This window comes from Chiloscyllium plagiosum, chromosome 15 (assembly GCF_004010195.1).
Source record: "Chiloscyllium plagiosum isolate BGI_BamShark_2017 chromosome 15, ASM401019v2, whole genome shotgun sequence".
Taxonomy (NCBI): Eukaryota; Metazoa; Chordata; class Chondrichthyes; order Orectolobiformes; family Hemiscylliidae; genus Chiloscyllium; species Chiloscyllium plagiosum.
The window spans coordinates 14,760,078-14,773,494 of record NC_057724.1 but is presented as its reverse complement, the minus strand read 5'-3'; the positions used below and the strand labels follow the sequence as shown (position 1 = coordinate 14,773,494).

Sequence of the window (13,417 nt, the reverse complement as noted above, 5' to 3'; positions counted from 1 at the left end):
GGCTGAGGGGTGACCTTATAGAGGTTTACAAAATTATGAGGGACATGGATAGGATAAATAGACAAAGTCTTTTCCCTGGGGTCAGGGAGTCCAGAACTGGAGGGCATAGGTTTAGGGTGAGAGGGGAAAGATATAAAGAGAGACCTAAGGGGCAACTTTTTTCACACAGAGGGTGGTACGTGTATGGAATGAGCTGCCAGGGGAAGTGATGGGAGGCTGGTACAATTGGAACATTTAAAAGGCATTTGGATGGGTATACGAATAGGAAGGGTTTGGAGGGATATGAGCAGGGTGCTGGCAGGTGGGACTAGATTGGGTTGGAATATCTGGTCGGCATGGACGGGTTGCATGCTGTACATCTGTATGACTATCAAGATTCTTACCATTAGCCCAGTACACTGCATTCCTGTTACTCCTTCCAAAATGAATCATCTCTCACCTTTTACTGCCTGCCACAACAGTAGACTTTCCAACTTTAAGGGCACTTAAATGGTCACTGGATAAGCATATGGACAGGAATGGAATAGCATAGGTTGAATGGGCTTCAGATTGGTTTCACAGGTCAATGCAACATTGAAGGCCAAAGGTCCTTTACTGCACTGTAATGTTTTATGTTCCACATAACCTCTGCAAAGACCAGACCTGGGTTTATCAAAAAGATCCCAAGTAAGAGGAAATCAATGTGGTTATGGACAGATGAGTCACAAAGGGGATATAAGCATAACCCAGGCACTAATCAATTGCTAAAAGACATGCAACAAATGAAAGGGCATCTAGTCAGCACAAAACAAAAACAGAGCCTAAGATAGTAAAATAATGAGTTTGCAGTGAGACAGTGTTTGTGTCAAGAGTCAAAAGGAATACTGATAAGACAACAGAAACAATCATCTGCATAGATTAGTATGCCACTATGGCTCAGTGGTTAGCACTGTTACCTCACAGCACCAGGGACCTGGGTTTGATTCCAGTCTTGGGTGACTGTCTGTGCGGAGTTTGCACATTCTCCCCGTGTCTGCGTGGGTTTCCTCCGGATGCTCCGGTTTCCTCCTACAGTCCAAAGATGTGCAGGCCAGGTGAATTGGCCATGCTAAATTGCCCATCGTGTTCGATGCATCAGTCAGAGGGAATTGGGTCTGGGTGGGTTACTCTTCGGAGGGTCGGTGTGGACTGGTTGGGCCGAAGGGCCTGTTTCCACACTGTAGGGAATCTAGTCTAATCTAATATAATCAAAATCCAAAGATGTGCAGGTTAGGTAAATTGGCTACGCTAAATTGCCCATAGTGTTCAGGGATATGTAGGTTAAATGCATTAGTTAGGGTTAAATGAAGAGTAATAAAGTAGAGGAATGGGTTACTCTTTGGAGGGTCAGTGTGGACTTGTTCGGCCAAATGGCCTGTTTCCACACTGCAGGAATTCTATGAGTCTATGAATATTGAAACTGGTATTCAAAATCTACAGCACAAACTAAATAGACTGCACAAGATTTCAGGATCAGACCCAACAATAACTAAGGTAGCCTGAAATACTACGTGTGTAGTTGGTCACATAGTTATAGTGCAAGTTCAGCAAAATCAGCTTTATCAGCACACATCTGAATTAAAATAGGGATGGCAGTGTACATTAAACCTTACAGGTTACAATCTAGTGGTGGACAACGACAGCCATTAAGGTATAGGTGGTATATGCATAAAGTCATCACAATCTGCCTAGACACCAAGCTACTTATTCAACTCTGATTATTCATAGGCACCCAGGCTTGTAGTATATTGAACATACTTGTTCAGGTCACATTCATTAAATACATAAGTCATCAAATTACCAAGGTGATAGATGAAGGCAGAACAGTAGATGTTTCCCACTTAGTTATTAACAAGGTGCTCGATAAGGTCCCACATGATAGATTTGTTAATAATGTTAGATCATATGGGATCCAGGGAGAAAAAGCCAATGGATACAAAATCAGCTTGATGGTAGAAGACAGGAGTGGTGGTAGTGGGTTGTTGTTCAGACTGGAGACCTGTAACCAGCGGTGTGCTGCAAAGGTTGGCCCTAGGTCCACTGTTGCTCATCAATTATATCAATTTGGATGAGAATGTAGGAGGTATGGTTAGTAAGTTTGCAGATGACACCAAAATTGGTGGTATTGTGAATTATGAAGAACATCACCTAACAGTACAATGAAATCTTGATCAGATGGGCCAATGGGCTGAGAAGTGGCAGATGGAGTTTAACTTTCGATAAATGTGAGGTGTCGCATTTTGGTAAGGGAATCCAAGTCATGACTCATACAGTTCATGGTAAGGCCTTGAGGAGTGCTGTTGAACAGAGGGACCAAGGAGTGCAGGTTCATAATTCCTTTATTGGTCACAGCATTGAGTACTACAGTTTGGAGATCATGTTGCAGAGATACTGGTGAGGCCACCTTTACAATACTGCTTACAATTCTGGCCACTCTGCTATAGGAAGATGTTGCTAAACAGAAAAGGCTAAAGAAAAAAATTTACAAGGATGTTGCCAGGACTGGACAGTTTGAATTCTAACAAAAAGATGGACAGGATGGAATGTTTTTCCCCTGGAGTGTCGGAGACTGAGGGGTGACCTTATAGAGGTTCATAAAATCGTTAGGGGTATAGATAAGATGAATAGCCACGGTCTTTTTCCAAGGGTAAGGGAGTCCAAAACTAGAGGGCATAGGTTTAAGGTGAGTGGGGAAAGATTTCAAAGGGACCTGAGGGGCAATTTTTCAGACAGGTGGTGCATATATGGAACAAGCTGCCCGAGAAAGTGACGGAGGCTGGTACAATTACAAAAACGTTTGGACATGTACATGAATAGGAAGGGTTCAGAGGGAGATGGGCTAAACACAGGCAAATGAGATTAGATCAGTTTAGGATATCTGCTCTGCATGGATGACATGGACCAAACAGTCTGTTTCTGTGCTGTATGATTCTATGACTCCATGTGGGGCACACTACATTTTTGTGCAGCAGCCCACCAGTGTTTGGAAGAATCTGTTGGTAGGGCTGATCACAGAATCACAAAGGTGCAGTAGACCATTTGGCCCATTATGCCTGCACTCATTATATTATCTAGTGTCAATCTCCTGCCTTTTCCCCATATCCCTCCACACCATTCATAGCCAAATAGTTACTCATCGCGTCTTGAATTCTTCAATTGAACCTGCCTCCACCACGTTTCCACTGATGCGTGTTTAACAAATCTCACTCCCAGTGTGGATTGCTTCCATTATTTGCGCTAGTGAGCGTTACCATGGTGAGATCAAAGAAAAATTAACATTTAAGACATTTAATGCCCCAGGTGAGAGCAGTAACTTTCTCAGTCAAACCCATGATAGATGAATCAAACACCTTTAAAAATTCCCAGATATCTTTTCCAAAGAGTGCTGAGTTCCCACTAAACCAGCTTAGTGGTTCTTTACAATTAGTTTGGAAAAAGGGGAAAATCAGCCAGGATTGCAACCTCACTGTACTAGAACTCACTATAAAGTGCGCATAGGACATGGATGCCAGGAAAAGAATGACTGAGCTTGGCAGGAAAGCTCCTTCTAATTAAATTGCTTAACTAGTGTCTGGGAAGGCACCTGGGGAACAGCTACACAGGAGAGGAGCTGAAAGCCGACTAATGCATCAAATCAAGGAGTCAATGCCATTGTTCGAGAACTTCAATAACTCTTCCTCCGCTCTTTCAAAATACTTCTTCAAATACATTACTTTGAGCAAGATTTCAGTCACCCTCAGAATCTCTCCTTTCTCAGCACAGGACCTACCTTGCATATCTGAGAGATGCCTCAGGACAGTTAAAGGTGACGTTATATGATTACTATATAGTAAGAAGATTTAAATATTTGACACAATCCACAGTTGAAATCTTAAAGCAGCTGCTTGAAATATAAAATTGAATCCATAGATAAAGACAGCATATGCTTGAAATAACCAGGGCAGGGGATTTAATTACAGGGTATTGCCTGAAGGAAAATAAATAGCCAATTATTTTTAAAAATCTAGAAAATTTGTTTTGCATTGCCAATTCCAAAATATTTTTGAATAAATGAGGCTCTGACGGTACTGCAAAATACACCAACTTGGAACAGTTTCTAACACCTACGCATAATTAACATTAGCTTGTGCCTGGATTTACACCTAAATTTCTAGAAGTATAGAATTAGCTTGCAGGCAGCCTGTGTGCCCGAAAGAAACAGCACAGAAGGAGTCCACTTAAACCACTGTGCTATCTCAACAAAGTCTGTTTAAACCATTAGAGAAAATGATAAGCCAAATTAAGATACCACTGCTTTTAAATATATTTGGTTCAAATAACAGCAGTTAAGCACTGCTGTCTTCCCTGAATCCGATTGGCAAAGCTAAACTAGAAAGAATGGGGTTTGGTATCAATATTGATCATAATTTTTGGCAACCCATACAAAAGATAAAACAGATCACACAGAATATGAAACTTTAAGTCCACATACAGAACTGTGAAAAATTAAAATAGCCTTTTACTGGTGAAGAATCAAAACAGGTTCTCTCAATTGGCAATATGCTTCACACTAATTGGTTCAGACTTTAGCTCTGGCTATTGAAAATGTTTTTCTTCTAAAGAGAGCTCTACAACCTTTAATTACCATACATACTTCAGATCTTTCAAAACAGTTTAAAACTTCCCTTTAGAGAGCCAGAACATTTTTCTTGGTGACGTATACAAAACAACACAGGACATAAGCCAGCCGCTTTTTACTGTATTCAAATCAGTTTTCTTTACCCAAGATTTTGCATGATCTCAACTCTAAAAATACATTTAAAAGCTTTCCTTTGCGCAGGGAAAAAAAAGCACTTACTATAATAACGGCCACATCAGGAACGAAAAGTACAATAAACAAGGCCTGTTTACAGAGCAGGAGAAGGGAGGGGGCAACATTCATTCAACGAGGAAGCTAGATTAAAAATTACAAATGAAAATAATAGCCAGAATGCCGACTGAGAGTTTTTAAAAGGCAAGTTGTTGGGCACAAGTTGCCGAGGCGTTCGGTTAGCACGCACTGCAACCACAGCCTCAATAAAAGGTGGAAAGGGAGGGGGGGGGGTAAAATAGTTCAGGATAACGTCAATAAATAAAAGTCAATACAGTGCTGCGAACAGCGAGCTGGTGCCTGTCCACTGCTGCAGGTAAACTGGATCTGGGAGGGGGAGGTGGATCTGGGAGGGGGAGGTGGAGCTGAGAGTGAGAGGGAAGGAGGGAGGGAGGTGAAGGCGATTTCACTCACACACCCCCACCCCATGCCCTGAATGGCACTGGGACAGTTTAAGTATACGTGGCATTTGCAGTCCGACGTTGTTAAGTAATGCTGCTGAATGGGAGGGAGGGGAGGTGGGGAATAGGGGCCACCAGCTCCACACAAACTTCCACAGATCTGGCAATGCACAGCAACCCGGCTTTCACAGCCAACTTACCCCGCCGAAGTTACTGAAGCCAGTCCTGCAGGGCCTCCACAGCTTCATCCGCTGTCCTTTTTTCGTTCGCTCGCTCTGCCTGTCTCTCCTTTCCCTCCTCCCACTCCCCCACCAGCAGCAACCCTTCACTCACTGCCCAAGACGTCAGCGCTCGGCAACCCCCGTACCACCGGCGCCATCTTGGAATGTGGGGGACGCATGCGCGCCGCTGCGGCACCCGCACAGGCCATGCCCCCTTCGTTGGCTGCCCGGGGCAGCGCGAGAGGGTTAGTGGGCATATTATTGCTGCTGCTGCTGGAGAGGGTCAATGGGCATATAGCTGCTGCTGCTGCTGGAGAGGGTCAATTGGTATATAGCTGCTGCTGGAGAGGGTCAATTGGTATATAGCTGCTGCTGGAGAGGGTTAGTGGGCATATAGCTGCTGCTGCTGCTGGAGAGGGTCAATGGGCATATAGCTGCTGCTGGAGAGGGTCAATTGGTATATAGCTGCTGCTGGAGAGGGTCAATGGGCATATAGCTGCTGCTGCTGCTGGAGAGGGTCAATGGGCATATAGCTGCTGCTGCTGCTGGAGAGGGTCAATTGGTATATAGCTGCTGCTGGAGAGGGTCAGTGTGCATACTGCCGCTGCTGGAGAGAGTCATTGTGCATATTGCTGCTGCTGGCGATGGTCAGTGTACATATTGCTGCTGCTGGAGTGGGTATCAGTGTGGTGCTGCTGCTGGAGAGGGTTAGTGTGCATATTGCTGCTGCTGGAGAGGGTTAGTGTGCATATTGCTGCTGCTGGAGAGGGTTAGTGTGCATATTGCTGCTGCTGGAGAGGGTTAGTGTGCATATTGCTGCTGCTGGAGAGGGTTAGTGTGCATATTGCTGCTGCTGGAGAGGGTTAGTGTGCATATTGCTGCTGCTGGAGAGGGTTAGTGTGCATATTGCTGCTGCTGGAGAGGGTTAGTGTGCATATTGCTGCTGCTGGAGAGGGTTAGTGTGCATATTGCTGCTGCTGGAGAGGGTTAGTGTGCATATTGCTGCTGCTGGAGAGGGTTAGTGTGCATATTGCTGCTGCTGGAGAGGGTTAGTGTGCATATTGCTGCTGCTGGAGAGGGTTAGTGTGCATATTGCTGCTGCTGGAGAGGGTTAGTGTGCATATTGCTGCTGCTGGAGAGGGTTAGTGTGCATATTGCTGCTGCTGGAGAGGGTTAGTGTGCATATTGCTGCTGCTGGAGAGGGTCAGTGTGCATATTGCTGCTGCTGGAGAGGGTCAATGTGCATACTGCTGCTGCTGGAGAGGGTCAGTGTGCATATTGCTGCTGCTGGGGAGGGTTAGTGTGCATACTGCTGCTGCTGCGAGAGAGGGTCAGTGTGCACACTGCTGCTGCTGGAGAAGGTTAGTACGCTGCTGCTGGAGAGTGTCATTGTGTGTACTGCTGCTGCTGGAGAGGGTCAGTGTGCATATTGCTGCTGCTGGAGAGGGTCAGTGTGCATATTTTTGCTGCTGCTAGAGAGGGTCAGTGTGCATATTGCTGCTGCTGGAGAGGGTCACTGGGCATACTGCTGCTGCTGGAGAGGGTCAGTGGACATATTGCTGCTGCTGGAGAGGGTCAGTTTGCATATTGCTGCTGCTGGAGAGGGTCAGTGTGCTTATAGCTGCTGCTGGAGAGGGTCAGTGTGCATACTGCCGCTGCTGGAGAGAGTCATTGTGCATATTGCTGCTGCTGGCGATGGTCAGTGTACATATTGCTGCTGCTGGAGTGGGTATCAGTGTGGTGCTGCTGCTGGAGAGGGTCAGTGTGCATATTGCTGCTGCTGGAGAGGGTCAGTGTGCATATTGCTGTTGCTGGAGAGTGTCAGTGTGCATATTTCTGCTGCTGGAGAGGATTAGTGTGCATATTGCTGCTGCTGGAGAGTGTCAGTGTGCATATTGCTGCTGCTGGAGAGGATTAGTGTGCATATCGCTGCTGCTGGAGAGGGTCATTGTGCATATTGCTGCTGCTGGAGATGGTCAGTGTACATATTGCTGCTGCTGGAGATGGTCAGTGCACATATTGCTGCTGCTGGAGAGAGTCAGTGTGCATACTGCTGCTGTTGGAGAGTGTCAGTGTGCATATTGCTGCTGCTGGAGTGGGTCAGTGTGCATATTGCTGCTGCTGGAGAGGGTCAGTGTGCATACTGCTGCTGCTGGAGAGGGTCAATGTGCATACTGCTGCTGCTGGAGAGGTTCACTGTGCATACTGCTGCTGCTGGAGTGGGTCAGTGTGCATATTGCTGCTGCTGGAGTGGGTCAGTGTGCTGCTGCTGCAGGAGAGGGTCAGTGTGCATATTGCTGCTGCTGGACATGTCAGTTTGCGTATTGCTGCTGTTGGAGAGGGTCAGTGTGCATATTGCTGCTGCTGGAGAGGGTCAGTGTGATTACTGCTGCTGGAGTGGGTCAGTGTGCACACTGCTGCTGCTGGAGTGGGTCAGTGTGCATACTGCTGCTGCTGGAGTGGGTCAGTGTGCATATTGCTGCTGGTGGAGAGGGTCAGTGTGCATATTGCTGCTACTGGAGCGGGTCAGTGTGCATATTGCTGCTGTTGGAGAGGGTGAGTGTGCATATTGCTGCTGGAGAGGGTCAGTGTGCATATTGCTGCTGCTGGAGAGGGTCAGTGTGCATATTGCTGCTGCTGGAGTGGGTCATTGTGCATATTGCTGCTGCTGGAGAGGTTCAGTGTGCATATTGCTGCTGCTGGAGAGGGTCAGTGTACATATTGCTTCTGCTGGAGAGGGTCAGTGTGCACACTGCTGCTGCTAGAGAGGGTCAGTGTACGTACTGCTGCTGCTGGAGAGGGTCAGTGTGCTTACTGCTGCTGCTACTGAAGAGGGTTAGTGTGCATGCTCCTGCTGGAGAGGGACAGTGTGCTGCCGCTGCTGGAGTGGGTCAATGTACATATTGCTGCTGCTGGAGTGGGTCAGTGTGCTGCTGCTGCTGGAGAGGGTCAGTGTGCATATTGCTGCTGCTGAAGAGGGTCAGTGTGCTTACTGCTGCTGGAGAGGGTCATTGTGCATACTGCTGCTGCTGGAGAGTGTCAGTGTGCACACTGCTGCTGCTGGAGAGTGTCAGTGTGCACACTGCTGCTGGTGGAGAGTGTCAGTGTGGACACTGCTGCTGCTGGAGTGGGTCAGTGTGCATACTGCTGCTGCTGGAGAGGGTCGGTGTGCATAATGCTGCTGTTGGAGAGGGTCATTGTGCATATTGCTGCTGTTGGAGATGGTCAGTGTGCATATTGCTGCTGCTGGAGTGGGTCAGTGAGCATACTGCTGCTGCTGGGGAGAGTCAGTGTGCATATTGCTGTTGCTGCAGCTGGAGAGGGTCAGTGTGCATACTGCTGCTGCTGGAGAGCGTCAGTGTGCTGCTGCTGGAGAGGGTCAGTGTGCATATTGCTGCTGCTGGAGAGGATCAGTGTGCATACTGCTGCTGCTGCAGCTGGAGAGGGTCAGTGTGCATACTGCTGCTGCTGAAGAGGGTCAGTGTGCATACTGCTGCTGCTGGAGAGGGTCAGTGTGCATATTGCTGCTGCTGGAGAGGGTCAGTGTGCATACTGCTGCTGCTGGAGAGGGTCAGTGTGCTGCTGCTGGAGAGGGTCAGTGTGCATACTGCTGCTGCAGGAGCGGGTCAGTGTGCATACTGCTGTATCTGGGGATGGTCAGTGTACATACAGCTGCTGCTGGAGAGGGTCAGTGTGCTTACTGCTGCTGCTTCTGAAGAGGGTTAGTGTGCATACACCTGCTGGAGAGGATCAGTGTGCTGCTGCTGCTGCTTGAGATGGTCAGTGTACATATTACAGCTGCTGAAGAGGGTTAGTGTGCATACTGCTGCTGGAGAGGATTACTGTACGTGCTGCTGGAGAGGGTCAGTGTACATGCTCCTGATGGAGAGGGTCAGTGTGCTGCTGATGCTGGAGATGGTCAGTGTGCATATTGCTGCTGCTGGAGAGGGTCAGTGTGCATATTGCTACTGCTGGAGAGGGTCAGTGTGCATATTGCTGCTGCTGTAGAGTGTCATTGTGCATATTGCTGCTGCTGGAGAGGGTCAGTGTGCATATTGCTACTGCTGGAGAGGGTCAGTGTGCATATTGCTGCTGCTGGAAAGGGTCAGTGTACATGTTGCTGCTGCTTGAGATGGTCAGTGTACATATTACAGCTGCTGAAGAGGGTAAGTGTGCATACTGCTGCTGGAGAGGATTACTGGACGTGCTGCTGGAGAGGGTCAGTGTACATGCTCCTGCTGGAGAGGGTCAGTGTGCTGCTGATGCTGGAGATGGTCAGTGTGCATATTGCTGCTGCTGGAGAGGGTCAGTGTGCATATTGCTACTGCTGGAGAGGGTCAGTGTGCATATTGCTGCTGCTGGAGAGTGTCATTGTGCATATTGCTGCTGCTGGAGAGGGTCAGTGTGCATATTGCTGCTGCTGGAGAGGGTCAGTGTGCATATTGCTGCTGCTGGAAAGGGTCAGTGTACATGTTGCTGCTGCTGGAAAGGGTCAGTGTACATACTGCTGCTGCTGGAGAGGGTCAGTGTGCATACTGCTGCTGCTACAGAAGAGGGTTAGTTTGCATGCTTCTGCTGGAGAGGGCCAGTGTGCTGCTGCTTCTGGGGATCGTCAGTGTGCATATTGCTGCTGCTGGAGAGGGTCAGTGTGCACACTGCTGCTGCTGGAGAGGGTCAGTGTGCATTTTGCTGCTGCTAGAGAGGGTTAGTTTGCTGCTGCTGGAGAAGGTTAGTGTACATATTGCTGCTGCTGGAGAGGGTCAATGTGCATATTGCTACTGCTGGAGAGGGTCAGTGTGCATATTGCTACTGCTGGAGAGGGTCAGTGTGCATATTGCTGCTGCTGGAGAGGGTCATTGTGCATATTGCTGCTGCTGGAGAGGGTCAGTGTGCATATTGCTGCTGCTGGAGAGGGTCAGTGTACATATTGCTGCTGCTGGAGAGGGTCATTGTGCACTCTGCTGCTGCTAGAGAGGGTCAGTGTACATACTGCTGCTGCTGGAGAGGGTCAGTGTGCTTACTGCTGCTGCTACTGAAGAGGGTTAGTGTGCATGCTCCTGCTGGAGAGGGACAGTGTGCTGCTGCTGCTGGAGAGGGTCAGTGTACATATTGTTGCTGCTGGAGAGGGTCAGTGTGCTGCTGCTGCTGCTGGAGAGGGTCAGTGTGCACATTGCTGCTGCTGGAGATGGTCAGTGTGCACATTGCTGCTGCTGGAGAGGGTCAGTGTGCATACTGCTGCTGCTGGAGAGGGTCAGTGTACACACTGCTGCTGCTGGAGAGGGTCAGTGTGCATACTACTGCTGCTGGAGAGGGTCAGTGTGCATATTGCTGCTGCTGGAGAGGGTCAGTGTGCATACTGCTGCTGCTGCTGGAGAGGGTCAGTGTGCATACTGCTGCTGCTGAAGAGGGTCAGTGTGCATACTGCTGCTGCTGAAGAGGGTCAGTGTGCATACTGCTGCTGCTGGAGAGCGTCAGTGTGCTGCTGCTGGAGAGGGTCAGTGTGCATACTGCTCCTGCAGGAGAGGGTCAGTGTGCATACTGCTGAATCTGGGGATGGTCAGTGTACATACAGCTGCTGCTGGAGAGGGTCAGTGTGCTTACTGCTGCTGCTACTGAAGAGGGTTAGTGTGCATACACCTGCTGGAGAGTATCAGTGTGCTGCTGCTGCTTGAGATGGTCAGTGTGCATATTGCTGCTGCTGGAGAGGGTCAGTGTGCATATTGCTGCTGCTGGGGTCAGTGTACATATTACAGCTGCTGAAGAGGGTAAGTGTGCATACTGCTGCTGGAGAGGATTATTGTACGTGCTGCTGGAGAGGGTCAGTGTGCTGCTGATGCTGGAGATGGTCAGTGTGCATATTGCTGCTGCTGGAGAGGGTCAGTGTGCATATTGCTGCTGCTGGAGAGGGTCAGTGTACATACTGCTGCTGCTGCTGGAGAGGGTCAGTGTGCATACTACTGCTGCTGGAGAGCGTCAGTGTGCTGCTGCTGGAGAGCGTCAGTGTGCATACTGCTGCTGCTGGAGAGCGTCAGTGTGCTGCTGCTGGAGAGCGTCAGTGTGCTGCTGCTGGAGAGGGTCAGTGTGCATACATCTGCTGGAGAGGATCAGTGTGCTGCTGCTGCTTGAGATGGTCAGTGTACATATTACAGCTGCTGAAGAGGGTAAGTGTGCATACTGCTGCTGGAGAGGATTATTGTCCGTGCTGCTGGAGAGGGTCAGTGTGCTGCTGATGCTGGAGATGGTCAGTGTGCATATTGCTGCTGCTGGAGAGGGTCAGTGTGCATACTGCTGCTGCTGGAGAGGGTCAGTGTACATACTGCTGCTGCTGGAGAGGGTCAGTGTGCATACTACTGCTGCTGGAGAGGGTCAGTGTGCATATTGCTGCTGCTGGAGAGGGTCAGTGTGCATATTGCTGCTACTGGCGAGGGTCAGTGTGCATATTGCTGCTGCTGGAGAGGGTCAGTGTGCATATTGCTACTGCTGGAGAGGGTCAGTGCGCATTTTGCTGTTGCTGGAGAGGGTCAGTGTGCATATTGCTGTTGCTGGAGAGGGTCAGTGTGCATATTGCTGTTGCTGGAGAGTGTCAGTGTGCATACTGCTGCTGCTGCTGGAGAGGGTCAGTGTGCATATTGCTACTGCTGGAGAGGGTCAGTGTACATACTGCTCCTGCTGGAGAGCGTCAGTGTGCACACTGCTGCTGCTGGAGAGGGTCACTGTGCATATTGCTGCTGCTGGAGAGGGTCAGTGTGCTTACTGCTGCTGCTCTTGAAGAGGGTTGGTGTGCATGCTCCTGCTGGAGAGGGCCAGTGTGCTGCTGCTGCTGGAGATGGTCAGTGTGCATATTGCTGCTGCTGGAGAGGGTCATTGTGCATATTGCTGCTGTTGGAGAGGGTCAGTGTGCATATTGCTGCTGCTGGAGAGGGTCAGTGTGCATACTACTGCTGCTGGAGAGGGTCAGTGTGCATATTGCCGCTGCTGGAGAGGGTCAGTGTTCTTACTGCTGCTGCTGGAGAGGGTCAATGTGCATACTGCTGCTGCTGGAGAGGGTCACTGTGCATATTGCTGCTGCTGGAGAGGGTCAGTGTGCATATTGCTGCTGCTGGAGAGGGTCAGTGTGCATACTGCTGCTGCTGCTAGAGAGGGTCAGTGTGCCTACCGCTGCTGTTGTAGAGGGTCTGTATGCATATTGCTGCTGCTGGAGAGGGTCAGTGGGCATATTGCTGCTGCTGGAGAGGGTCAGTGTACATATTGCTGCTGCTGGAGTGGGTCAGTCTGCTGCTGCTGCTGGAGAGGGTCAGTGTGCATCTCGCTGCTGCTGGACATTGTCAGTTTGCATATTGCTGCTGTTGGAGAGGTTAGTGTGCATATTGCTGCTGCTGGAGAGGGTCAGTGTGCTTACTGCTGCTTGAGAGGGTCATTGTGCATACTGCTGCTGCTGGAATGTGTCAGTGTGCACACTGCTCCTGCTGGAGAGGGTCATTGTGCATTTTGCTGCTGCTGGAGATGGTCAGTGTACATATTGCTGCTGTTGGAGCTGGTCAGTGTGCATATTGCTGCTGCTGGAGTGGGTCAGTGTGCATACTGCTGCTGCTGGAGAGTGTCAGTGTGCATATTGCTGCTGCTGGAGAGGGTTAGTGGGCATATTGCTGCTGCTGGAGAGGGTCAGTTTGCATATTGCTGCTGTTGGAGAGGGTCAGTGTGCATACTGCTGCTGTTGGAGAAGGTCAGTGTGCAAGCTGCTGCTTGAGAAGGTCAGTGTGCAAGCTGCTGCTGTTGCTGGGGAGGGTCAGTGTGCATATTGCTGCTGCTGGAGAGTGTCAGTGTGCATATTGCTGCTGCTGCTGCTGGGGAGTGTCAGTGTGCATATTGCTGCTGTTGGAGAAGGTCAGTGTGTATATTGCTGCTGCTAGAGATGGTCAGTGTGCATA

The 13,417-nt window shown here is 49.5% G+C and overlaps 1 protein-coding gene and 1 long non-coding RNA gene across 6 annotated transcripts in view; one reads left to right on the top strand and one right to left on the bottom strand.

Annotated features, from left to right (window-relative positions):
* The window catches only part of LOC122557122 (fibronectin type-III domain-containing protein 3A-like), a 150,808-nt gene extending 145,176 nt beyond the window's left edge, over nt 1–5,632 (bottom strand). For 2 of the 5 annotated variants that reach the window (XM_043704456.1, XM_043704459.1), the window contains exon 1: nt 5,469–5,597. Coding sequence is in view for 1 of the 5 variants with exons in the window: in XM_043704458.1 (XP_043560393.1) it covers nt 5,469–5,516 (48 nt within the window). In the remaining 4 variants the exon portion in view is untranslated. Of the gene's footprint in view, nt 1–4,855; nt 5,233–5,468 lie in introns of those variants that run through there. The other 3 variants (XM_043704458.1, XM_043704460.1, XM_043704457.1) reach the window with 3 other exon arrangements.
* A 21-nt stretch (nt 5,633–5,653) lies between these two features.
* Nucleotides 5,654–13,417, top strand: part of LOC122557124 — a 79,482-nt gene continuing 71,718 nt past the window's right edge. The window contains exon 1 of the long non-coding RNA XR_006313748.1: nt 5,654–5,734. This is a non-coding gene — a long non-coding RNA (uncharacterized LOC122557124). The remainder of the gene's footprint in view (nt 5,735–13,417) is intronic.